Source organism: Carcharodon carcharias, chromosome 26, assembly GCF_017639515.1.
Source record: "Carcharodon carcharias isolate sCarCar2 chromosome 26, sCarCar2.pri, whole genome shotgun sequence".
In the NCBI taxonomy this organism is placed as follows: Eukaryota; Metazoa; Chordata; class Chondrichthyes; order Lamniformes; family Lamnidae; genus Carcharodon; species Carcharodon carcharias.
In genome coordinates, this window is record NC_054492.1 from 22,046,281 (window position 1) to 22,074,081 (window position 27,801).

At 42.2% G+C, this 27,801-nt stretch overlaps 1 protein-coding gene across 3 annotated transcripts in view; it reads left to right on the forward strand.

The window, feature by feature from the left end:
* Positions 1–27,801, forward strand: part of pde8a (phosphodiesterase 8A) — a 124,378-nt gene that overhangs the window by 44,921 nt on the left and 51,656 nt on the right. For all 3 annotated transcript variants that reach the window (XR_005941435.1, XM_041174879.1, XM_041174880.1), the window contains 4 exons: positions 16,076–16,132; positions 20,160–20,350; positions 21,547–21,606; positions 27,725–27,782. Coding sequence is in view for 2 of the 3 variants with exons in the window: in XM_041174879.1 (XP_041030813.1) it covers positions 16,076–16,132; positions 20,160–20,350; positions 21,547–21,606; positions 27,725–27,782 (366 nt within the window). In the remaining variant the exon portion in view is untranslated. The remainder of the gene's footprint in view (positions 1–16,075; positions 16,133–20,159; positions 20,351–21,546; positions 21,607–27,724; positions 27,783–27,801) is intronic.

Below are 27,801 nucleotides of genomic sequence, written 5' to 3' on the forward strand. Positions count from 1 at the left end.
TAAAGTTACCAGTACTGAGGGAGTGCTGCACTATTGGATAGTCTTTCAGATGAGACATTAACCTGGAGCTACATGTATCTCTTGACTGGACATGCAAAAACTGTGAAACAAGTAGATGGAAAATTGGCAGAAACTCTCCTGAAGATACAAAACAGAATGGATCGTTCACGGCCAAATAGGCTTCCGCGAGTTGGCTGGACTGCAAGAACACAGCCTGCTCCTCTGTTATTGGAAGAAGTGTAAGAGAGTTCCCCCTGGTGTCCTGGACAACATTTACCTCTCAATCATATCACAAAAACATTTGCAGATCATTATTACATTGCTGTAAGCGGGGCTAAATTAACTGATGTTTGTCACACAGGACCAGTGACTACACTGCAGAGGGAATGAGTTTGTTGTGAAGCACTGAGAAGTTCCTATCTTGTAATGTGACTTGAACTTGTGATCTTCTGACCTGAGCCAAGCTGACATGTCTGACATTTCTACATTGGCCTTATGGCTGTGTTGTGTGTTTTTGCTGGTGAAGCTCACAATAAATTGCTGCTGCCCTTGCAAATATGATCAAAAAATTCAAAATAGCAGGAATTAAATATGAGAGGTTCTGGTAACACCTATTATTAATATTCATCCTGCGGAATGTCATCACTGAGACAATGAGCTCAAGACCTCCTATCTCTCAAACAACAAAACCGTACTATTTCTTTTTCCAAACAATGTTTTGTGGCAATCTGTGCAATAACTTTTTACCCCATTCCTGAGGCTCATGTAAAGTTATTTATATCTTTTGTCACTTTCTCAAGCTGTGATTTCCTAATGTGAGGGAATAGAAATCTCATCACCTCAAACTCACTGACCTCTGTCTCATATGGGTCTGAGTTGGTGAATATTATATTTTAACTTTTCAAAAACAGGTAAAAGTGCTTTGTTACTTGAAGGAGAAGTTTATGGAACACAAAAACTGTAAATTAGATAATTTGGTTTCAAAAATAGATTTGTAATTGTAGAGCTGTGACCAGTGATTTACCCCCTCCCACATCCTCTGTCAGTCAGTCTAGTTCAAGTAGAATGACTGGAGCTGCAGATGATGCAATTCCCAGCTTTGGGAGAAACAGGATGTTTTGGGAATGGACGGAATGCCATGATATGTGCTGAAGAGATTTAATACTACATAATAAATGACAATGCAGGCCATGCTTACAAGCAACAAGTACCACAATGATCTGTTCAATATGAGTCAGGGAAAGATCAGAGTACATTAACTGGAGAATAAGGACTTTCAGAGTGCATTAACTGAATAAACCCTTTGTCACTGCCAATACTGCTCTGGAAGCACTTTCAAAGACAAACTTATCAGATTGATGGAGTACATGTCAACATAATGGCAGTGATGCATCAGTGAGGCCCTGTGAAGCTGAATTAACTGTGCCTGGAATAATAAAATATTGTTGAATGGTACAGAAGAACAATGGGCAGCATTCCAGATTAGCATAGAGTTACATAGGATGTACAGCACAAAAACAGGCCATATGGCATGACCAGTCCACGCTGGCAATATACCCTCTACCCACTTCTCCCTCCCATGCCCTTAAACACATCTATATTATTATCCTCAATCAAAGTATTTAGAAATTGTGTGGTAAAATTCCTGGGAGTGGGAGGTGGTGAGGGGGTGGCTTTTTTTGGGAGTGGCTGGCTGACTGAGTGAGTCACCCTGGGAGCGGTGGACTAAACATATGAACAAGGAGCAGGAGGAGTCCATTCAGGCCCTTGAGTCTGCTCTGCCATTTAATAAGGTCATGGCTGATCTGACAGTAACGTCAAATCAGCAGCCACCTATCCCCGATAACCTATCACCCCCTTGCGTACCAAGAATCTCTCTAGCTCTGCCTTAAAAATATTCAAAGACTCTGCTTCCACACCCTTTTTAGGAAGAGAGTTCCAAAGATTCACGACCCTATGAGTGAAAACATTTGGCTTCATATTTGGCTTAAATGGGTGACCCCTTATTTTTAAACAGTGACCCCTAGTTCTAGATTTTTCCATAAGAGGAAACATCCTCTCTACATCCCTCAGGATCGTAATTGTTTCAATTATGTCACCTCTTATTCTTCTAAACTCCAGCAGATACAAGCCTAGTCTGTCCAACCTTTCCTCATCAGACAATGCATCCATTCCAGTTATTAGTCTGGTAAACCTTCTCTGAACTGCTTCCAATGCATTTATATCCTTCCTTAAATAAGGTGACCAATACTGTATGCAGTACTCCAAATGTGGTCTCACTAGTGCTTTGTACAACCGAAGCATAACCTCCCTACTTTTGTATTCAGTTCCCCTCGCAATAAATGGTAACATTCTATTGGCTTTGCTAATTACTTTCTGTACCTGCATACTAGCCTTTTGTGATTCATGCACTAAGACACCCAGATCCCTCTGCATCTTAGCTCTGCATTCTCTCCATTTAGATATTATGCTTCTCTTTTATTCTTCCTGCTAAAATGGACAATTTCACATCTTCCCACATTATACTCCATTTGCCAGATCTTTGCCCACTCAATCTATTTATATCTTTTTGTAGTGTCCTTATGTCCTCTTTGTAGCTTGCTTTCCTACCTATCTTTGTGTTATTAGCAAATTTGGCAGCCATCCCTTCAATCCTTTCATCCAAACCATTTATATAAATTGTAAACAGTTGAGGTCCCAACACTGATCCCTGTGGCACACCACTCGTTATATCATGCCAACCTGAAAAAGACCCATTTATGCCTACTCTTTGCTTCCTGTTAGCTAGCCAATCTTCTATCCATGCCCCTATACATGAGCTTTTATTTTCTGCAATAACCTGAGTGGGTTACTATGGGTTTGTGTGGTGTGTTCCTCGTGAGCCAAGGCTGATATCTGAGTAGTCAAATAGTGTGAATTCCAAGTGAGAGCTTGAACCATTGGGTATGACAAAGGACCAAAGCCTTCCTTCCTGGACAAAAAACACAGTTTGAATGATGTGGAAAGGTGAAGTGTACTGGCAGAGCTGAGGATGCAGTGATATGACCATCTGATCCTGCAGCCTGGGCTGATTCTACCATCTTAACTGCAAGTCTATTTTTTCATTTTAGTTGTGTTTGCAGACACAGGAGCTGATCATTGTAAACCATTATAGCAATAATGTGTTTGCTTAATTATAGGAATTTATAGATGTTGTATCACTTAGCATTAATGTTTCACTTTAAAGAAGTTTCCTCAAATTTCAGTTAAGGTCCCGACTGAGCGAGTTTGCAAGTTGGAGGTTGTAAGCAGAATTTGCAAATGCTGGTCAGTTAAGTTCTTTTCAACCTAGTAAGTTTAGTTATTCCTTTAATAGTTTATGGGATTATTAGGAATCCTAAAATGCTATAAATATAATAAAAGCCACCACATAATTTAGACTAAGTTCCATGGGTCAGTGTTCGTGTCCTTATTTGGAAGGTTTTGAACCAGATTTCAAGTGGATTTTACGATGATCCAGAGTGTTGTCCAATTGACCCTGTTGGCAATTACTATAATCCTTAAGTCTAAGATGACCTGCATTTGTGACTATGCTTTTATTCTGCCTGCTCATAATTGGTCATGCAGGAGATTTTGAACATATCTAATCATTTCAGATGGGAATGATTTATCATCCTCTACAGGTCTAAGGTTGGCGTAACCCATTACTGTTGAAATTCTTTAAGCAGGGGCCAGGATTGGTCTTAAATTTTATATTACTAATTACTTTGTACTGAACAAATATTAACATGTACATTGTGCACTGGACTTAATTTCCTAGCAATGAACTATGGATAATTCCTCATAAATCAGCTGGGTTGATGTCCCAGTTGTTAATCGTGCAGGAGAACAGCCTAGTGCATATCCAGTGTGGAATGTTGCAACATAAACAGACCTTCTTAAAAATGTAAATGTAAAACATTTTTGAGGAAAACTACATAACTTGGGGTTTTTTTGCACTTTAACCTGGCAATTTCTTAACCCTCTTGTGTAGTCTAAAATTGGATGCGACGTGGTCCATGAATGATGTTTGCATCAGCTATAATAAACAACAACAACATATATTTACATAGTGCCATTCACGTAGCAAAGCATCCCAGACTGCTTCAGAAGAGCATGATGGGACCAAACTTGACACTGAGCTTCAGGAGATATTGGGACAGATGATCCAAAACCTTGATGTAAGGAGTATCTTCAAGGGGGGAGAGAGTTGGAGAGATTTATGGAGGGAATTCCAGAGCTTCAAGCTTAGGTAGCCAAAGAAAATCAGGGATAGGCAAGAGGTCAGAATTGAAGAAACTGCAGTGGGATCTTTCCCTGCTTTTATTTTGGTAATGGGTGCCAACTTGGGTGCAGCCCAAATGGAAACATAGAAAATAGGAGCAGGAGTAGGTCATTCGGTCCTTCGAGCCTGCTCCGCCATTCAGCATGATCATGGCTGATCCTCTATCTCAACGTCGTTTTCTCGCATTGCCCCCATACCTCTTGATGCCTTTAGAGTCCAGAAATCTTTCTATTTCCTTCTTAAGTGTATTCAATGACTTGGCCTCCACAGCTTTCTGTGCTAGAGAATTCCACAGGTTCACCACCCTCTGAGTGAAGAGGTTTCTCCTCATCTCAGTCCTAAATGGCCTACCCCATATCCTGAGACTGTGACCCCTTGTTCTAGACTCCCCCAGCCAGAGGAAATATCATCCCTGTATGCAGTCTGTCCATCCCTGTCAGAATTTTATATGTTTTAATGACATAGAATCTCAGACGTTTACAGCACAAAAGGAGGCCATTTGGCTTATCGTCTTCATGCCGGACCTGACTGCACTAATCCCATTTTCCAGTGCTTGGCCCATAGCCCTGGAGGCTATGGCAACGCAAGTGAATATCTAAATACTACTTAAATGTTACGAGAGTTTCTGACTCAACCACTCTTTCAGGCAGTGAGTTCCAGACACCCTCCACCCTCTGGGTGAAAAGTATTTCCTCAACTCCCCTCTTAGCCTTCTACCTCCTACCTTAAATCTATGCCCCTGATTGTTTCCCCCCTCCACTAATGGAAAAAGTGCCTTCCTAACCACCCTATCTATGTCCCTCATAATCTTCTACACCTCTATCAGGTCCCCTTTCAATCTTTGCTGCTCCAAGGAAAACAACCCCAGCCTATCCAATCTTGGATAGGCTGGGGTTGTTTTCCTCCAGCCCAGGCAGCATCCTGGTAAATCTCCTCTGCACCCTCTCCAGTGGAATCACATCTTCCTATAATGTGGTAACCAGAGCTGCACGCAGTACTCCAATTGTGGCCTAACCAGCATTTTATACAGTTCCAGCATAACCTCCCTGCTCTTGCCTTTATTAGCCATAGCCCCTGAGGCATAGAATACAAGTATCCCATATACCTTTTTAACCATCTTATCTACCTGCTCTGCTACCTTCAGGGATCTGTAGACATGCATACCAAGGTCCCTCTGATCTTCAGTACTTTCCAGGGTCCTATCATTCATAGTGTAATCCCTTGCCATGTTAGTCCTCCCCAAGTGCATTACCTCATTCTTTACCAGGTTGAATTCCATTTGCCACTGCTCTGCCCACCTGACGATCCATTGATAGCCTCCTACAGTTTATGGCTATCCTTCTCACTATTTACCACCTGACCAATTTTCGTGTCATTTGCAAACTTCTTGATTATACCCCCTACATTTAAGTCCAGATCATTTATGTGCACCACAAACAGCAAGGTCCCCAGCATCAAGCCCTGTGGAACCCCACTGGAAACGGACTTCCAGATACATCTCCCCACCACTACCCTCTGCTTCCTGCCTCTCAGCCAGTTTTTGGATCCAACGTGCCACTTGCCTTGGATCCCATGGATCTTACTTTCTTCACCAGTCTGCCATGAAGGACCTTATTAAAAGCTTTGCTAAAGTCCATGTAGACCACTTCAAATGCATTATCCTCATCAACACTCCTGGTTACCTCCTCAAAAAAAATTCGATCAAATTTGTCAAAAATGAACTTACCTTAACAAATCCATGCTGACTATCCCTGATTAATCCATGCCTCTCCAAATGCGGATATATCCTGTCCCTCGGAATTCTTTCTAGTAACTTCCCCACCACCGAGGTTAGACTGACTGGCCTGTAATTTCCTGGTCTATCCCTTCCTCCCTTTTTTAATAATGGGACAACATTAGCAGTCCTCCAGACCTCTGGCACCTCACCTGTGGCCAGAGAGGATTTGAAATTATTGCCAGGGCCCCTGATATCTCTTCCCTTGCCTCCCTCAGCAGCCTGGGATACATCTCACCCAGGCCTGCAGATCTATCCACTTTCAAGGCCGCTAAATCCGCTAGTATCTCCCCTCTCTACATTGATTTTCTATAATATTTCACAGTCTTCCACTTTGATGTCTATACCTTCCTTGTCCTTTTCCATTGTGAAGACTGACACAAAGTGTTCATTGAGGACTGTACTCACGTCTTCCAGGTCCCCACACACATTACCTCTATGGTCCCTATTTGGCCCTGCTCTTTCCCTAGTTATTCTCTTGCTCTTTATATATTTAAAAACCCCTTTGGGTTTTCCTTTATTTTACCCACCAATGCTTTCTCATGCATTCTCTTAGCTTTCCTAATTTCCTTTTAAGTTCCCCCCTGCACTTTTTATACTTCTCTAGGGACTCTGCCGTATTGAGTCCTCGGTACCTGCCTTAGGCTTCTCTTTTTTTTCTTAATCCTAACCTTTATGTGCCTTGACATCTAGGATTCTCCGGACTTGGTCTCCCCTTTTCCTTTACGGGAACATATTTGCCCTGTACTTTCGCTATTTCCTCCTTGAATGCCTCCTACTGCTCTGATATAGTTTTATCTGCAAGTAATTGCTCCCAATCTACTTGGGCCAAATCATATCTCATCTTAGTAAAATTAGCCTTTCCTCAGTTTAGAACTTTTATTCCCGACTCAACCTTACCCTTTTCCATAACTATCCTAAATGTAACTGAGTTATGGTCACTATCTCCAAAATGCTCCCCTACTGATACGCCTTCCACCTGCCTGGGCTCATTTCCAAATATTAGGCCCAGAATTGCCCCCTGCCTTGTTGGCCCTTCTATGAACTGGCTAAAAAAGTTCTCCTGGGTGCAATTTAAAAATTTTGCTCACACCTTACCTTGCACATTAAAACTATCCCTGATAATATTTGGGTAGTTAAAATCCCCGACTATTACTGCCTTGTTATTCTTACAATTCTCTGAAATGTGATTACATATTTGATCCTCTTTCTCTCCCTGACTGTTTGGGGGCCTAAACTACACACCCAACAGTGTGTTTGCCCCTTTTGTGCTTTTTACTTCTACCCATATGGCTTTATTTGATCACCCTTTCAAGCTATCATCCCTCCTCACTGCTATAATTGATTCCTTGACGTGCCCCCCACCCTTCTTCTATCCTCCTCTCTATCTCGCCTGAACACCCTATAATCTGGAATGTTGAGCTACCAATCCTGCCCTTTTAGCCCAGTCTCGGCAGTAGTTATGATATCATACTCCCACGTGCCTATCTGTGCTCTCAGCTCATCTGTCCTGTTCCTTGCATTAAAATATGTTCCATTTAGCCTTGCTAATCTCATTTCTTTCTTATCTAACCTATCTTTCCTCTGTCCTCCAGATTTGCTTACCAGTGTTTTAACTTCTAATTCCATCTCAGCTTCTTTCCTCTCTCAACTACTTTTCGGGATCCCATCCCCCTGCCAATTCAGTTTGAATTTGCCCCAACAGCATTAGCAAACCTCCCCGTGAGGATGTTGGTCCCGTTCCTGTTCAAATGTAACCTGCCCAACTTGCACAGGTCCCACCCCCTCCAGAAATGGTCCCAATGCCCCAGGAACCTAAAGCCTTTCCTCCTGCACCATCTCTCTAGCCACGCATTCATCTGCTCTATCCTTCTGTTCCTATACTCTACTGCATGGCAATGGAAGTAATCCTGCTTTTCAATTTCCTACCTAACTCCCTAAAGTTTGCTTGCAGGACCTCATTTCTCTTTTCTCCCTATGTCATTGGTCCCAACATGTTTCACAACCTCTGGCAATTCACCCCCCCCAACCCCCACTTTATAGTGCCCTGCAGCCATTTCATGGCACCCAGGAGGAGGCAACATACCATCCTGGAGTCAAGTCTACGGCTGCATAAGCGCCTATCTACTCCCCTCACTAACGAATCTCCTACCGCTATTGCCCTTCCAGACACCCCCCCCGCCCCCCCCCCCCCCCCCCCCCACCCCCCCACCCCCCCCCTCCACGCTGAGCAGCTGGAGCACCCACAGTGCCATGGTCTTAGCTCTGGTTGGCCTCCACAGAGGAACTGTCACTCACGCAGTTTTTCAAGGCTGAAAAATAGTTTGCGAGCGAGATGCACTTGGGATTCGCTCACTACCTGCCTGGTCCCCTTCCTCTGTCTGGTGGCCACCCATTCCATCTCTGCTTGCACTTCCTTAAGCTTTGGGGTGACCATGTCCTGAAACGTGCTATCCGTGAACCTCTCAGCCCCGTGAATGCACCGTAGCGCCCCCAGCTGCCACTCAAGCTCCAAAACCCAGAGCTCAAGTTGCTCTAGTCAGAGGCACCTCCTGCGCACATGGTCATCCAGACCACCAGGAGCATCTAGGATTTCCCACGTGGTGCAGGATGTGCAAATCACAGGACTGAGCTTCCCAGACATTTCTTAACTAAATAGAATACGGACCCTTGCTTTTATTTTACCTTTACTCCTTCTTGAGTATTGACTAGATGCTAGATCCTCTAGATCCTCCCTGCCCTAGGGTCCCCCTCTCACACCCTCCTCTGATCTCCTCACATTCTTCTAAACTCCAGTGAGTAAAGGTATGGTCAGCCCAATGTCTCCTTGTATGACAGTTCTGCCATCCTATGAAACAGTCTGGTGAACCTTCACTGCACTCCTTCTGGGGCAAATATATCCTTTCTTAGGTAAGGACATCAAAACTGCACACAATACTCCAGCTGTGGTCTCACCAAGGCCCTGTACAGCTGCAGTAAGACACTCTTGCTCCTGTACTCAAGTCCTCTCGCAATGAAGGCCAACATACCATATGCCTTCCTAACTGCTTGTTGCACCTGCATGCTTGCTTTAAGTGATTGGTGTACAAGGGCACCCAAGTCCATTTGTTCATCAATATTTCCCAATTTAGCACTATTTAAATATCACTCTGCCATTCTATTTTTCCTACCGAAATGGATAACTTCACACTCATCCACGTTATGCTGCAGCTGCCATGTATTTGCCCACTCACTCAACCTGTCTAAATCACCTTGAAGCCTCTTAACACCCTCCTCATCGCTCACATTCCCACCAAGTTTCATGTCAGCAAACTTGGAAATATTACATTTGGTTCCCTCATCCAAACCATTGATATATATTATGAATAGCTGGGGCCCACGCACTGATCCCTGCAGTACCCTACTAGTCACTGCCAATCTATCTCAGCCAACTTGCACCTCATACCTTCATAGTTTCCTTTAAAATTTAGGACCCTAGTTTCAAATCGGACTATTTCACTTTCCATCCTAATGAAAAATTCTATCATGTTATGGTCACTGTTCCCTAAAGGACCCCGCGCAACAAGATTATTAATTAACCCCTTCTTATTGCACAAAACCAAATCTAGGATAACCTGTTCCCTAGTCGATTCCTCAACATACTGGTCTAAAAAATCACCTCGTACACACTCCAGGAATTCATTCGTCACAGTATTATTGTTAATTTGGTTTGCCCACCCATAGGTAGATTAAAGTCACCCATGATTACTGTAGCATGCTTGTTACATGCATCTCTAATTTCCTGTTTAATGCTATCCCCTGCCTTATCATTATCACTACTGTTTGGAGGCCAAAAGACAACTCCGACTGATGTTTTCCACCCCTTGTTGCTTCTTAGCTCCACCCAGACTGATTCCACATCTAGATTTTCTGAGCCAATATCCTCTCTCACTATCGCACTGATTTCATCCTTAACTAACAACGCCAAGCCACCTCCTTTTCCTTTTTGTCTGTCCATCCTAAATATTGAGAACCCTTGGATATTCAGTTCCCAGCCTTGGTCACCCTGCAGCCATGTCTCCGTAATCACACTCATATTGTACCCGTTTACATTTATTTGTGCTGTTAGTTCATCTACCTTATTGTGAATGTTCCGTGCATTCAGATACAGTGCCTTTAGACTTGTCTTTTTAACATTTTTACACAATTTTGTTGTACTATGGCCCAATTTGCTGCTAACCCTTGTTTCCTCTGCCTTCCGCTTTTGCTTTCTACTTTTCTGTCTTTCATTTCTGTCTTTGTTTCCCTCTCTTGAGCCTCCTCACGCAGGTTCCCTTTCCCCTGCCACTCTAATTTGCTGGCTTTGATGAATGCATGTTGTGGTATGTACAGTTCACATTACTCACCGGTTCTAATCGTACTGCGCCTGCTCTGATTGCTTAGTTAGTTCATTTTGCTGTCTTGCTATCTTTAAGATATTGTGTTTCCGTGAGAGACTCCCACGTCTAAAATTGCAGCATTATCTGGGGCGGGGAGGCAAACTTCTTTTTTGGATGAGGTATTAACTTGAGGTGCATGTAACAGATCCATGGAACTATTTGAAGGAGAGCAGTGTTGAGCGTTTATCAAGTGTGTTTAATTGAGTGCAGCTGGTGGACATTGGGGGTTCACAGCAGATATAATAAAGGGACACTTAACTGAAACGGAGGTGGTGGCTGAATTAGGAGAAGTATGCTTGTAATGTTTCACTCTAAATGTTAGATTGAGCAAAGATTAGCTCCAGTATCATTCTTCATCAACCAGCTTTCTGGATTATAACAAGCAGTAGAGTTCTCTGATGCCTTGGCTAATATTTATCTCTCAACCAACATGATTAAAACATTATCTGGTCAATATTTCATTGCTGTTTATGGAACCTTGTGTGTATTTTGGATGCTGTGTTTACTACATTTCAACAGTGATTACATTTCATAAACACTTAATAGATTGTGAACAGCATTTGGATATCCTGAGGCTGTATATTATTTAAAAATAAAGCACCCTATGTAAATGTGAGATTTTTGCTTTAACTCCAACCTGACCCATTATTCTCCACATATTCACACTTGTGTCTGCAATTCTATGTACACCACTGCCAGTTATCTCAACAAATGACTGTTCCAGATACATGATGGTGGCTCTGAGAGTATCCTAGCAATGAATTGATAATTACAGAAGCACGTGGCACAACCACTCGGTGAAATTGCCCTGAGTGAGGTTACCCCCTGAAAATTTGCATTGTTTGCTGCAGTGGCATCAGTCTGCTGGCAGCCAGTGTATGAGACTTGCTTGATTGGTGCCCAGTGATCTCAGCCAGGGCACAGTTCCACATGGCTTTGGTTTTCTTGAGCTTTATTTGATCACTTTCAGTAGTTGTATGCAGATGGGGACTTGCTGCTCGATTGCTTTGTGCAAAGTGTTTGCACAAGATGATTAATGGCTGTGACGTTAATGTAGGTTTATCACAGTCTGTAAGTTTATCACAGCCTAGTTGATTGGGAGTAAATTCCACGTGCAGTGTATGCGTATGTTTAAAGCTGCAAATAGATGAAGATCTGACTGCTGCTAGTTCTAATCCTGATGGACAGTGAGAATTACACTGAAAATGGAGGCCCCCTCAAAGGCTCAGCTGGTTCAGACAGTGAGTAGCTGATTCTTAGTCTGTGTTGTGCAAGCTTTCTCAGGTGGAGCATCAAGCTGAGTTAAGGTGCTAACTGTTCCTGTTTGCTTGCTGGCTGTGGTGATGTGCTCGTGCAGGTGATGAGAGAGTAAAGTGTTGAATGACCAGCATTTCAATCAGCATCTGTGGGGGCAGCAGACCTGATATTTCAGACATTTCACAATTAGAAACGAAACACGTGTGCAGCATTAGAATTGGATAGAAGAAAGGAAAAAGGTTAAAACATACGGGGGAGGATGTAGAATATCCTGTAAAGTGTTTAAATGGGAAACAAGTGATGTTTAAATTATATTGAGACAGAGGCACAATGAGAGAAGTTGAGGATTTATGAGAGATGCAGAAACTTTGGAGAACTGAGGAGCTGAAGGAAGGGGGCTAGGCAGATAAAAAAATAAGTTAAGAGAAAGCTGGTGGACCTGGAGCAAGCTCCAGCCTGATAAAAGCCACAAGGTTGCAGTCTGATCCACTGCCTGCCGTTCTGACTGAGGGACCCTACGTTTTGTGCTTGCCCATTTCTCCTTTCTCCTTTTCCCTTTTCATCGCAGGCATGGAATCAGCAGCACAACATTCAACACCAGTTGCTGGAGAGGAAGTGGGAGCTGGAATTATGGCTGACATTTAGTCAGTGTTAAGGCTCTTGGATCATAGAATCGTAAAAAATTTACAGCCACTTGGTCCATCGTTTCTGCGCCAGCCCAAAAACGACCTTCCCAAACTAATCCCACTTTCCAGCATTTGGTCTGTAGCCCTGCAGGTTACAGCACTTGAGGTGCAGGTCCAGACACCTTTGAAATGAGTTGAGGGTTTCTGCCTCTATTCCTTTCAGGCAGAGAGTTTCAGACTCTCTCAAGCCTCTGGATTAAAAATTTTTCCCCATCTCCCCTCTTACCTTTCTACCAATCACTTTAAATCTATGCCCCCTAGTCACTGACCTCTCTGCTAAAGTAAATAGGCCCTTCCCATCCACTGTATCCAGGCCCCTCACAATTTTGCACATCTCAATCAATTCTCCCCTCAGCCTCCTCTGTTCCAAGGAGAACAACCTCAGTCTATCCAATCTTTCCTCATAGCTGCAATTTTCCAGCCCCGGCAGCATCCTCGTAAATCTCCTCCATATCCTCTCTAGTGCGATTCCATCCTTTCTGTAATGAGGTGCCCAAAACTGCACACAGTACTCAAGTTGTGGCCTAACTAATGTTTCATATAGTTCCAGCATAACCTCCCTGCACTTATATCCTGTACCTCAGCTAATAAAAGAAAGGATTCCATAGTCTTTCTTAACCACCTTATTACTTCAGGAATCTGTGGACATTTGCTCTGAGGTCCCTCACTTCCTATACACCTCTCCATATTCCCCCATTTACTGTGTAATCATTGCCTTGTTTGACCTCCCCAAATGTACCACTTCACACTTCTCTGGGTTGAATTCCATTTGTCACTTTTCTGCCCATTTGACCAGCCCATTGATATCCTCCTGCAGCCTACAGCAATCCTCCTCATTATCAACCACACGGCCAATTTTTGTCATCTGCAAATTTTTTGATCATTCCCCCTACGTTTACATCCAAATCATTAATATATACCAGAAAAAGCAGAGCACCCAGTACTGAGCCCTGCAGAACCCCACTGGAAACAGCCTTCCTGTCACAAAAACCCCTGTCAAAAATTACCCTTGGTTTCTTGCCAGTGAGGTAACTTTGTATCCAGCTTGCTACATTCCCTTGGATCCCAGGGCTTTTTTTTTTAACCAGTCTGCCACGTGCGGGACCTTGTTGAAAGCCTTGCTAAAATCCATGTAGACAACATCAACTGCACTACCCTCATCAACCCTCCTTGTTACTTCTCAAAGAATTCAGCCAAGTTAGTCAAACACAATCTTCCCTTAACAAATCCATGCGGACTGTCCTTGATTAATCTGTGCCTTCCTAAGTGACTGTTTATCCTGTGTCTCAAAATTGATTCCAATAATTTGCCCACCACTGAGCTTAGACTGACCGGCCTGTAATTATTCAATTTATCTCTTGCTCCCTTTTAAAACAAAGGTACAACATTAGCCGACCTCCAATCTTCTGGCACCTTATTTGTACCAGTGAGGATTGGAAAATGGTAGTCAGACCCTCTCCAATTTTCTTCCTGTCTTAGTTTAACAGCCTGGGGCACATTCCTTTCAGCTCTGGTGATTTATCCACTTTCAAGGTTGCCAATACTTCCTCTCTTTCTATGTTTATTACACCCAATACTTCACAGTCCTCCTCCTTAACTACAATATCTGCATCATCCCCCTCTTTTGTGAAGACAGTTGCAAAGTATTCATCGAGAACCCACATCTTCTGCCTCCACAGACAGGTTACCTTTTTGGTCTTTTATGGGCCCTGCTCTTTCCTTCATTATTCTCTTATTCTTAAATGTGTTGATCAAATATCTTTGCGATCACCTTGATTTTGCTTGCCAATATTCTTTTATGTCCTCCCTTTGCTTTCCTAATTTCCTTTTTGATTTCACCCCTCCACTTTCTAGACTCCTCTTGGCTTGCTGTAGTATTGAGCAAGTACTGGTGTTGGACATAAGCTTCCCTTTTCTGCCTCATTTTACCCTGTAAGCTCCTTGACATCCGGGGGCTCTAGATTAGGCTGTCCCACCCTTATTCTTTGTGAGAACATGTTTACTCTGAATCCCTTGAATCTCCCCTTTAAATGCCTCTCACGGCTCTGACACTGACTTGCCTTCAAGTAGCTGTTTCCAGTCCACTTTTGCTAAATCTTCAGCTTAGTAAAATTGCCCCAATTTAGAACTTTAATTCCTGTTTTATCTTTGTCCTTTTCCCTAATTATTTTATAACTAACTGAATTATGATCACTGCCACCAAAATGCTCTCCCACTGTCACTCCTTCCACCTGCCCAGCTTCATTTCCAAGCTAAGTCCAGAGCCGCACCCTCTCTTGTTGGATTTGCTACATACTGGCCAAAAAAGTTCTCCTGAATGCACCTCAAGAATTCTGTTCAGTCCATTCCTTTCACACTAAAACTATCCCAGTTAATATTGGTAGTTAAAATCCCAGACTATTACTGCCCTACTGTTTTTGCACTTCTCAGAGATTTGCCTACACATTTGCTCTTCTATCTCTGAATGACTGTTTGGGCTCTATAGTACACTCCCAATAGTGTGACTGCCCTTTTCTTGTTCCTAAGCTTAATCCATATGGCTTCAATTGACGACCCTTCTAACGTATCTCTCCTCACAACTGCAATTGCTCCTCTAGCTAAAATCGTCACCCCCTTTCTTTTTATCCCCTCTACCTCGCCTGAAAACCCTGTGACCAGGAATGTTGAGCTGCCATTCCTGTCCCTCTAAGTCATGTTTCTTTAATAGCTTATTGAGCTAACATGACTATTTGAAAGATGAGGTGATGGTGAGTTTTGTGGGAAGACCAAAGATTAGAGCTGGATTGGAACTTTGAATTAAGTGATGGAGAACTTTGGGTCACATTTGCAGATAAAATGGTGTTAGACAAAGCTGTAGCCTGGTCTCTCCAGTATAGTGGAGGTTGCACTTTGAGCGGTGGCCACAGTATAATGGATTGGAGCACAGAACTGGGTTTCAGTGATTGAATCTGGTGTGGGAATGTGGAGTTACAATCTTATTGAATGGCAGAGGAGGCTCAAGGGGCTGAGTGGCCTATTCCTGCTCTGAATTCACATGCTCGTATGTAACCAGGCAGCCTATTTCTCTCTGAGCTCTGAGCATTTGACCCCAGATCTGGTTTGTTATCTGTCTGCCTGCCTTTCGTCTGTCCTTGTTCTCAGGGTTGGCCACACTATGAACAATCTTTCTCCACTAATTTCTGTTCTCTGCTGCCCTCACCGCCAGCCCCATTGAGAGGTAAGTCCACGTTCTGATGTTATCCTTCCATGCTCTCTTGGGCCTTCCTTGTGCGTGTTTTCCAGTTGTTTGGCCTTGCATTGCCTTTTTTTCCAACACTCCCTTCTGTTCGTATCACATGTCATATGCTAGGCATATTGGAAAAGCCAATTCCCTTGAGAACCTTTCAGTTAGTGGAACACTCCTGTCCAACTGTCTTAACGTATAAAAATACCCTGAGACAGAATTCTATCTTTTCCCTGACACAATTCTGCCTTTTCCCTACTCCAAAAATAACTTAATCACCCTCCCTCTTGCCTAGGTTTTAAGTCTGGCCCCCCCAAATAAAAAGATTATGGGCCAAAATCTGTTGTAATTTTGCAGGTTTATATGAAGTGAAGAGATGTGTTTCTAATTCTATTTTTTCCCCTCACTCTGCAGGGAGCAGTGACTGAAGTTCAGTTTGGACCAATGAAGATCCATCAGGATCCCATTCAGGTATTATTGGTGCAGCTGAAGATGCTGAGAAATAGTGTGGTTCTGAAGTGGAGTTCTCGATCAACCCCAGAGCTTTATTTAGAGCAAGGAAGCCTGAAATATTGTGGGTTGGAATTTACAAAATAACTGGCATGTACAAGAACTTTGAGTGTATGGTTACATTTAATTGTCCAAAGAGCCAATTAGTTTGATGTAAGTGTTTACTATATGGTATCGACAAGGTGTTATGCAGAAATTTCTGCTGGTCTAATCTAATACTAGTTGATTACTGTGATCAATGCACTCCAGGTAAAATTGGTTTTGAGGTAATAGGATATATAGTGCCATTCACCCTTTCCAATGTGAGGAAATTTTGAATGGATTCTTCCCTCTTGAAGTAAAACATTCTGGACAAAGTAACTTTGTCTTTATATCTTATATAGAAGCTCAGTAAATTTATTGTGGTTGAATTGAGCTTCAGTTTGGAAGTGCTAGGATTGGAGAAACAGGATGGTTGTGTTAGGGGAAGTAGGTAGATGTGCTCGCTGTTTTTTTTTTGTTTAAATTTCTCAGGTGGTATTTATGGGCCAGACATTGAGACATCCCACTGAGCATTGACCTTTCTGTAGTGTGTTCCCTAGGATCACCCTAAATGTCTTGGCTATGAGATCCATGAGTGAACTCCTTCTGGAGGAGTTCTGAGTTCAGCTCCATTTGTTTTAGCTGGAGTCTCTGCAGGATACAAGTAGCGAAGGTGGGAATATAGCCAAAAATTTCATTATGCTTTGTGTTTAAACCTGCAAACAAGATTTTCCAGTACCTTAAGTGCAAATATTGTATAAGAACATAAAATAGCAGCAGGAGTATGCTGTACGGCCCCTCGAACCTGCTGTGCCCTTCATTATGATCAGGACTGACCTTTGACTGCCACTCTTTTTCCACCTGACTTTTTAAAAAAATATGTTGTTCATGGGATGTGAACATTGCTGGCAAGGCCAAGATTTATTGGTTTCCCTGATTGCCCTTGAGAATGTGGTGGGGCTGCCATATTGAATCAAAGGATTTTGGTGTCATACAGGCAATGACCGTCTTCATCTGACCATCTGTTGTCTGTGGTAGAGGCGCACACAGTGCTGCTGGGAAGGGAGTTCCAGGATTTTAGTCCAGTGTGGTGTGAGATTGGGGAGGAACTTGCAGGTGATAATGTTCCTTCACAGTGATTGCAGGTTGGTAGATGCTGTTAAGGAGCCTTGGAAAGTTTCTGCAGTGTGTCTTGTATATGGCACCCACTGTAGCCATGGTGTGCCAGTGTTGGAGGGAGTGGATGTTGAAGATGGTGGATAGGGTGACAATCAAGTGAATTGCTTTGTCCTGGATGGTGTCGAGCTTCTTGAATGTTGTTGGAGTCGCACATGCAGGCAAGTGAAGAGTATTCCATCACACTCCTAACTTCTTCCTTGTAGATGGTGAACAAGATCTGGGGAGTTAGAGGGTGAGTTACTTGCTTCAGAATTCCCAGCCTCTGATCTGCTCCTATAACCAGAGTGTTTATATAGCTAGTGCAGTGCAGCTTCTGGTCAATGGTACCCCCTTCCCCCAGGATATTGATAGTGGGGATTCAGAAATAGCATTGCTGTTGAATGTTAAGGGGAGTTGGTTAGATTCTTTTGTTGGGGATGGTCATTGCCTGTATGACACCCATATCGTTGATTCCCTTAGAATCCAAAAATGTATTGATCTCGACCTTGAATAAACTCATGATTTGAGGATCCTCTGCTGTAGGTAATTCCAAAAATTCAGAATTCTCTGAATGAAGGAGTTTCTCTTCATCTCAGTCCTAAATGGTCAACCCTTTATCCTGAGACTCTATCCCCGAGTTCCTGGCTCTTCAGCCAGAAAAATGGCCTCTCAGCATCTACCCTTTTGAGTCCCCTCAGAATCTTATGTTTCAATGCGATCACCTCTTTTTATAAACTATAGAGTGTAGGTACTTTCTGCCACAATCTCTCCTCATAGGACACCCCACGTCCCAGGAATCAATCTAACAAACTTTGTTGCACTCTATCTAAGGAAAACATATCCTTGGGTATGGAGACTAAAGCTATGCAATTACACAAATATTAGGAACAGCTAAATTAATATTGAAGTACAGGAAATTGTTTTGTGTCTGATCCCATACTAACTTCAGCATTATATATACTGCGGCCAGAAACACTGCAGGAACAGGCTCTGGCTGATCCGAGTATAGGTATTGCGGTAAGTGCCTGAGATCCCTTTGCTGTTGACCCCACTGAAATTCAGGGGATCGGAGGGTATTCTCTTTTTTACCAGCCAGTGTTGGGGCCCTTGTAGCAATGCGTGCCACCTAGGGCCCCTGCCATTAGAAAGAGGCCAGCAAATCTGGCTTAGGGTGAGGGGATCATTGGGGTAGGGGAAGAGTATAGAAACCCCAACTCTCGGAAATTAAAGGAAATTGTTCCCAGGATTGCTCTCTATAAGGGAAAGCAATATTTCTTGTTGAGGTGGAGTCCATATCAACATCCCTGGGGAAGGTCCCACATCCTCAGGTGATGAGTGTGATATTCCTGGTTTCACTAGCTGCTCCTAAGCCAAGTTCCTCTGAGGGCATGGGACACCTAACCTGTGCAGCATCAGCCTCTCGTGCACTAAAGTTTTTATTTGGGACCTGTGGAAGCTGTGCTGCAATTGGCCTTCTCAGATATTCTGAAGTTTGGTGCCTGAGCTCCAGTGAGGGAATCTGAGACTCCTCCCAACACTCAGCAGGGGTACTTGACCAGGGCTGCAGATTCTGGGTCTGTAATTTCACAAAGGTTGAATTAATGTGACGGCTACTTTGTTGTCAGTAAACAGAAAATTAATTAATCCGGATATAATTAATTTTGAACATTGGCTGATGTAATGCCTCTTGGCTATCACTACTGCTGGGAGTTAATGACCTGGGCATTACATTTTCTTCGTGCTGTATGTATAATGATCAATGTTCAGCACTGTAAAAGGCGTTATATCCAAATTGCAGACTATCAGGCCCCATTCATTCAGCAATTAACTGTCTCAGCTTCTTTTAATGTTTTTGAAAAATATTTAATAAACTCCTTCATTCAGAGAATTCTGAATTTTAATAGTTAAAAGCTTCTGGCTGATACTTAACAGCACATTTTAGAAGTTGAACTACTTTTTTGTAAAATATTTGCTTTTGCTTGAATTAAATAAATGGGCAGTGAGGTATTTACCCATGGGCTTTATCTGCGGATCATGTAGAATTCAATCTAGATAGGAATATTATTGATGAAGTAATTCAGCTTTGATCAGTATCTGGTGGTTCATGGCCTTTGTATGAGTGTTTCAGATCACATCACCTTATTGGGTGAAAACTTGATCTACATGGCCGGTTTATTTGGACATGCTACAACAACATTTTGGCCAGGCTGTACTTGTAATTCACATTAAAAAGGTGAGATGAGTTGCTCAATTTGAGCACAAACCATGTGTGAAAGTTTTGAAATTCATCAGGCTTTGGCAACGGGGCTGACTCATGGGTGACTCTTGCTATTAGCTTACAGGTGAGAATGCAGGAGTGAGAATTGGTGCTTTGTACAGTCAGCTGGAAGGTACCTGATACCTGTATGGTGTTGAGTTGAATTCAAGCCTCTGCCCTTTTACATCATTCCACTGTCCTGTTTTTAAATTGGGCTTTGTGGGTCTTGGTGGCAATGGCATGACACAGCGAGTGGAAGCAGTAAATTAGCCATTTCACTGAATCTAGCTGCTGGAAGACCAAGTGCAAATTGCTCAAAGTTGCCACAACACTGTGAAGATTTTATAGCCATAATGGAAATATTTCTTTGGGTCTGATTTGGACAGTTCATTTTGTGAACCTGTCTCATTAGATATCTTTTCCTCTCAGTGTGTATTTTTTTAATGTTGAAATACTTAGAACAAGCCAAGTTTTCTCTCCCGCTCTGGAGCTGTCATTCACTTCAGATCAGTCAGGGTGCTTCAATATGAATCTTTTTTCCCCCCTCCCCAGGTACTTCTAGTGTTTGCCAAGGAAGATAGCCAGAGTACTGGATTCTGGTGGGCGTGTGACAGGGCGGGGTACAAGTGCAATGTGGTACAGACGCCAGAGGCTGCACTGGAATGTTTCTTAGACAAGGATCATGAGATCATCATCATAGATCATAGACATTCCACATACTTTGATGCAGAAGCGCTGTGTCGGTGAGTTGTTGCCCTTGACTGCAGTCTACAGGCAATTGATTCATCATTGAGTCTGGCCAGTTTCATGAACACAAATGTTGATGATAGTTGTCAGATTCAGTTTCTAACATTTGTATCAGGTTTGAATACCAAAGCCAAATAATGCAGATGCTGGAAATCTGAAATGAAAATAGAAAATGCTGGAAGTACTCAGCAAGTACTCATCAACCTGAAATGTTAACTATTTTTCTCTCCATGTACACTGTATGACTTGCTGAGTGTTTCTAAGTCTTTCCTGTTTTTAGCTTGTATTCGGTTTCCTACTAAACACTTTCGTTTTGAGTATTTGTGCCACTCAATTTCATATACACCAACTAGCAGCTATGGAAATAATTTCATCTCTTTGAGAGACCCTTGTTGATTTAAATAATCCAACAGATGGAAAGGAAAATGTAACCAGTGTTAGATTGAACATCAGTCCTTTGGGAATTGAAAAGAGAGAAGACCATTCAATGCTTTAGGTAACTGAACTGACTTTGGGTCTCTAGGAGGAGGTTAACCTGCCCCTCTGCTATTCAGATATGAATGGAACACGTTTTGAGAACATTTCTGCTTCTACTTTTAATGAGACACAATTGGAGACCTGCAGCTAGGTATCAGTAGCACATGACAAATACTTACCCCCGCCCCCATGCTTCCCTCTGACTCTCAATCCATCATTTGAGTTCCTAATAATGGAACATTATAGCTTGAAAATGCTTTAGTTTTAAATCTCAATTTACCTTTTTTATCAAATGCCTGTTTGAACACACATGCCTTTGATAGTTTTTAGCACACCTTGGCCTGTTGTTAGAGTGACATGATGTTCCCCAAACTGCTGAAAATGGCACTTTACCCACTGGAGTACAGAACAGTATCCACTCCACACCTAGTGCGTGATGTTAGCTAATTTTCTCATTACCTTTTTAGTTCATACAGTTTGTGTGTGTATACATGCACACAATGGGGTGGAGTAATGGAAGGTTGATGTGCTTCATATGAAAATTTTCCAGGATCTGTGCCTTGTGTAAGTTTCCCTAGAATGAAGTGATTAGGCTGACGCTTGCATTGATCACTGGACATTCAATCCCATGGTCCAGTATAACTGTGATTCTGATATTTATCTGTACACTCTGTATTGTATGTGATGGTAAAGTAATTGTGGCCATTACTTGTAGATCCATCAGAGCAACAAAGTCGTCAGAAAATGCTGTCATTGTTGCTGTTGCGAAACGACCGTAAGTACTTTATTATTTTTTGAATGGGAGCGGAAAGAAAGGCATCCTCCATTAAAGTAACTGGTTCAGACTTGGTAAGACAAGGAGATGGTGCAATGCTTTAAGGCTTCATAATATCAGAGAACCTTAGAATGGTACAGCATACCGAGCCTATTGAACAGCACCTTCCAAACCCACAACCACTAACATCTAGAAAGACAAGGGCAGCGGATAGATGGGAACGCCACCACCTGGAAGTTCCCTCCACGCCACTCACCATCCTGACTTGGAAATATATCGCTCTTCCTTCACTGTTGCTGGGTCAAAATCCTGGAACTCCCTCCCTAAAAGCACCATGAGTGTACATACACCAGATGGACTGCAGCGGTTCAAGAAGGCAGCTCACTACCACCTTCTCGGGGACAATTAGGAATGGCAATAAAGGCTGGCCCAGCCAGCGATGCCCACATCTCATGAATAAATTTTTAAAAAGAGACATGTTTGGCCCATTGTTCGTGTGCCGGTTCTTTGAAAGAGTTATTCGTTTTGTCCCACATCCCTACTCTTTCTCTATAGCCCTGCAAATTTTCCCCCTTCAAGTTTTTACGCAAAACCCTTTTTGAATAATATGGAATCTGCTTCCACCGCTCATGCATTCCAGATTTTCAAAAGTATTTTTTTCCCCCTCATGTTGCCTCTAATCCTTTTGCCAATTACATTAAATTTGAATCCTACTGAAAACCAGTCCCCTTACTCACTATTAAAACCTCTCATAATTCCCTAACAGTATCGATAGTGTTGGACAGAGTGTAAACCAGGAAATTAAAGCAGCCTGTAAAAAGGATAATGTAATAGTCCTGGGGATCTTCAACCTTCATAGAGACTGAGCAGACCAAATTGACAAAAGTAACACAGAGAGCAAGCTCATGGATCACATTCAAAGCAGCTTTTTAGAACAATATGTCAAGCAGCCAACCAGGAACAGGCTATTTTCAATCTAGTATTGCGTAATGGGACCTTAGCGTAAAGGATTATCAGAGGCAAAGTGATCATAATACGATTGGATTTCATCTTAAATTTGAAAGTGTTATGGTTATGTCCGAAACTAGGATCTTAAACATAAACAAAACCAATTAATGGTATGTGTGGCAAGTTGGCTGAGGTAACTTTATAATTAAATTCAAAGATATGATGGTAGCTAACCAATACAAACGTTTAAATAATTCATAATTCTTTGAGTATACAATCCCTTGAGGAATAAGATCTTCACTGGAAAGCCAATCCAACCTTAGTGAATTTAAAGATTATATAACTTAAAGGTAGAGGAATAGAATGTTGCCAAAAGGAGTAATAAGCCTGAGGATTGGCTGAGTTTTAAAATTCAGCAAAAGATGACCAAGAAATAGATAAAAATAGAATGAGAGTAAACTAGCAAGAAAGGTAAAATCTCTTAGTCTGCTTTTATGAGCACATTGAAGGGAATATATTATCGTAAGTAAAAATGGGTCCCTTAGAGGAAATTATAATGGGGAATAAGGAAATGACTAAGATGTTAAACAAGTATTGTTTGTCTTCACAGCACAAGACACAGATCATACCACTGTCGGGGAGGATTTAAACTAATTTGGATGGGAGCCAGGATGTAGCATTAGAGAAGAGAAACAAAGTGCAGAAAAGATTGGGAAGATGGATAGCCCTAGAGTAAGAAATAGTTAGGTTTTAGGTGGATGAAGACCTAACAAGAAATGCAATAAGGTTTAAATTGGGTTTACTATGCATGTTGGTAAATGCACAAAGCGTGGTAAATAAGGTTGGTAAGCTGTAGGTGTGAATAGCCCCGTGGGCTCAAAGAAGGGCAGTACTAGGTACTAAATATTCTTGATACAAAGTGTTCAGGAAAGGTAGGGAATGAAGAGAAAGGAACAGCGTTGATTAAGGAGAAAATTAGTGTTGAAGTTAGGATCTGTTTGGTTAAGAGTTTAAAAAATACACCACTAGGCAACCGTTTGGTAGTACAGAACTTGAGTATTGCTGAGAAAAAAGTCATGTCAAAGCTTTTCATCTTGCACTCATCAGGACACTTCGCAAGAACACCAATATAAGGGGAAAACAACAATTTGTACTGTATGTGAAGAGAGTGTGATTGGTTGGCAAGTGGACTCTGGTAGAGGTGTTGCCATGGAGAATGCACCACTGGTGACTGGCAGTTAACTGCCAAGCATTGTTTGAAATTTAAACAAGGTAGCTTGACCCTGATTGGTCAAGGCATTGCCCTGAGGAATGAACCAGCGAATGGCTGTCACTGTTTTGTTTAGCTAAAACAGGTGCAATGTATGTACATGTTCTTTCTGTCCACAAAGAACAGGGCCCTGTGTATTAATAGATGTAGCTTCCAGTGCACACAAACGTGCCACACTGTGAGTCCAACTGACAATATTAAATTGGCTGTCAGCATAATTCTTAGCACACTGAGGATTATTTAGCGAATGTTGTCCAATCGCAGGATCACATCTATTGTTGGGCACTGTTTGAGTTTTGCAAGCACGGGCTGGTTGAGTACCTTGCCCATTGTGATCAGCGGCTGGGGCGATACATTTGATACGATTTGCCAGTCTTTGGGATGTTCGGCCTACAAACCTAGCATCACACTGGCACTGATATTCATAAACCATGTTACTCATTTGTGAGATAGGCAGGATGTCTTTTTGGCTTGACGGTGAGAACAGATCTGCCCCAGGTAAATTGGAGTCAAAGATTGGCATGCAGAACTGTAGTGGAATAATAGGCTGCCTTTTAAAAAGGCAAGAGTTCAGGCACATTCTCACTAGGTGGAAAGGTGAGGCAACCAATGCCAGAGCTTCTTTGATGACAGAAGAGATGGAGAATAAAATGAAGTGGAAAAAGGAACATATGACAGCTCTCAAGTTAATAATACAAGCATGAACTAGGCTGAATATAGAAAGTTCAGAAGGAATATGAAGAAAGAAATGGAAAGGAAGGGGTGAATATGAGAAGAGACTGGCAGATGACATAAAAGAGAATCCAAAAATCGTCTTTCGATATATAAATAATGAGGAGGTAGCATGAGGTGGGTGGGTTCAATTAGAGACCAAAAAGGGGATCTGGTTATGGAAAAAATGTTTAGGGTAATGGGGAAAGGGCAGGGGAGTGGGACTAGCTTAGTAGCTACTAGAACTGGCATGAACACAACAGGCCAAATGGCTTCTTTGTGCTGTAACCATCCTATCAATCTATTCCATAAATTAGTAAAGAAAATGTGCTGGAATATTATTGAGACTGACACCTGACAAATCCCCAGGACCCAATGGCCTACATTTTAGGATTTTAAAAGATGTGGCTGTAGAGATAATAAGTGCCTTAGTAATGATTTTCCAGAATTATGTCGAATGGCCCCTGTACATTGGAAGACAGCAAATGTAACCCTACTGTTAAAGAAGAGTGATTGAGAGAAAATGGGGAACTGTAGGTTAATTAGCCCGACTCAGTTGGGGAAAATGCTGGAATCCATTATTAAAGACATGGTAACAGGGCAATTAGAAAATTTCTTTGATGAGGCAAAGTCAGCATGGTTTTCTGAGAGGAAAGTTGTATTTGACAAACCTCTTCTTTGAGGGTATAGCTAACAGGATTGTCAAGGGGGAGGCAGCGAATATAGGTTGAATTTTAAACAGTTATTTGATAAAATGCCACACGAGAGATTGTTGCACAAGATTATAGCTGTTTAACGGACTGAAAACAGTCGAGTAAAAAGGATTATTTGGGATGGCATGGCATATTTGCACGTACTGGACGCTACATGTATTAATACACAGGACCCTGTTCTTTGCATACAAAGAACATATACGCACATTGTGCCTGTTTCAGCTAAACAAAATAAGTGGTAGCCATTCGCTGACTCATTCCTCAGGGCAATGCCTTGACCAATCGGAGTCAAGCTGCCTGGTCTAAATTTCAGTTAAATGTCACCATCGGTGGCACATTCTCCATGGCAATGCCACTTGCCAACCAATCAGCAATCTCTTCACATACAGTATAAATTGTTGTTTTCCTCCTTTATATTGGTATTCTTGTGAGTGTCCTGATGAGTGCAAGACAAAAAACTTGGAAACATCTCTTTTTTTTCAGCAATACTCAAGTCCTACTCTACCAAACAACTAATCTAATATTAACGGCTTGGGTGAGGGGGCCAAGTGCAATGTATCCCCAGTTTGTTGATGATACAAAGCTAGATGGAAAAGTAAGCTCTGAGGAAGGTACAGACTGAAAAGAGATATAGATAGGTTAAGTGATTAGGCAAAAAGGTGACAGGTGGCCTATGGTGTGGTGATGTGTAAATATTGGGATTCAGTGTGATTTGGGTATCATTGCATGTGAACCATGCAGGTGCAATGAGCATTAGAAAAGCAAATGGTAAGTTTGCCTTTATTGTAAATGTGTTGCAGTATAAGAGTAAGGATGCCTGGCAGCAATTACGTAGGGCTTTGGTGAGATTACCCGGAGTGCTGTTTACAGTTTGTTTACCTTGCATAAGGAAGGAGGGTATGGCATGAAGGTTCACAAGATTGATTCCTGGAATGGGAGGGCTGTCCTTCAAGTACAATAGGCTTTATATGCTCTGGAGTTTAGAGGAATGAGAGGTGGTCCCATTGAAAATATAAAAACTGGGAGAGCTTGACTGGGTAGATGGTAGGGACTGTTTCCCCTGGCTGGAGAGTCTAGAACTGGAGGTCAGTCTCAGAATTAGAGGTCAAATGAGATTTCTTCACCTTGGAGAGTTGTGAACCATTGAAACTGTCTCCTCTAGAGGCCTGAGGATGCTCAGCCAGTGAGCATTTTCAAGACTCAACAGGTTTTTGGGACACTTAAGGGAATTGAGGAATATGTGGATGGGGCAGGAAAGTGGATTTGACCTGAAGGTCCCATCATAATCTTGAATAGCAGAGCAGGTTCCAAGGGACCACATGGCTTATTCCTACTCCTGTTTCTTGTGTTAATCTTCTCTGCTTTAAGGTGATCAACCCCAGTTTTTCTAATCTCTCCACATAACTGAAATCTTTCATTCCTGGTACCATTTTAGTAAATGTCCTCTCCACCTTATTTAAGGCCTTGACATCCTTCTTGCACTTTGCTGCCCAGGCTCAATACTCCAACTGGAGTTTAACCAGAGTGCTATTTTGCTCACTATTATCTGTGCAATAAAGCTCTAATCTCAACTTTCTGTCAGAAGGTGATTCTGAGCACAGGAAGGGCAAAGAGAATTGGAGGGGAAGTTACCCAGGACTCCACTTGAACACCACCCCAACTATGCTGGGATTGTCAGGGGCCTGGTGGGTATTTTACCTATTCTCTTGACTTGGGCACAGGAGACGTGAAAAGGGAACAAAAATATTATTTAATAGTGTAGGTATGCTAATATGATTGTCATCAAATGGCAAAGCTGAATAAAACAGAAGTTGGCCAGGTTTAATGAAGGACAAGTTGATTTCTTCTAAGTGTTATCTTAGTTTAAGTGGTAGCACTCTCGCCTTAAGTTAAAGCTCAAGGCTACAAGCCCTACTCCAGACACTTGAATTCGTAATCCAGGCTGGCTCCAGTACTGCATCGAGGGAATGCTGAGCTATCAGCTACTGTCTTTCAGCTGAATTGTCAAAGCACAGCTTTTGTCTGCCCACCCCATTAGATATACAAGATCCTGTGGCATTCTTCATAGAAGAGCAGTTCTCGCCCACAATCTAGGTCAACATTACCCCTTCAACTTATCCCATCTACCTGACAACTTTAACTGCATGTTTATCTCAATACTGCTTGTGAGCAGGTTAGATGCATAATTTTCCAGAATAACAATAGCTGCATGTCAAAAATAATTAACTGCTGAAATTCTTTGAGGTCCTAAGGATGTGAAAGGATCTATGTAAATACAAGATGAAATGTTGGATGTAACTATTGTGACTAATCTGAGGCCTAATGTGTTATAAGAGAAGTTTATTTGTCTTTTAACAAGTTCAGTGTTATAAAAAATTTACCAATCCACATGGCTTTTTATTTTAAAACAGATCATATATTTACACTTTTTCGTAACTATTATTAATTTCACAATTGCATTGTTGTTGCATCTTAGACAAGGGGATCAGGAGGAGAGCTCAGTGATGCCACTAATTGCTGCAGGCTTCACACGGGTAGGTTACTGATTTTTTT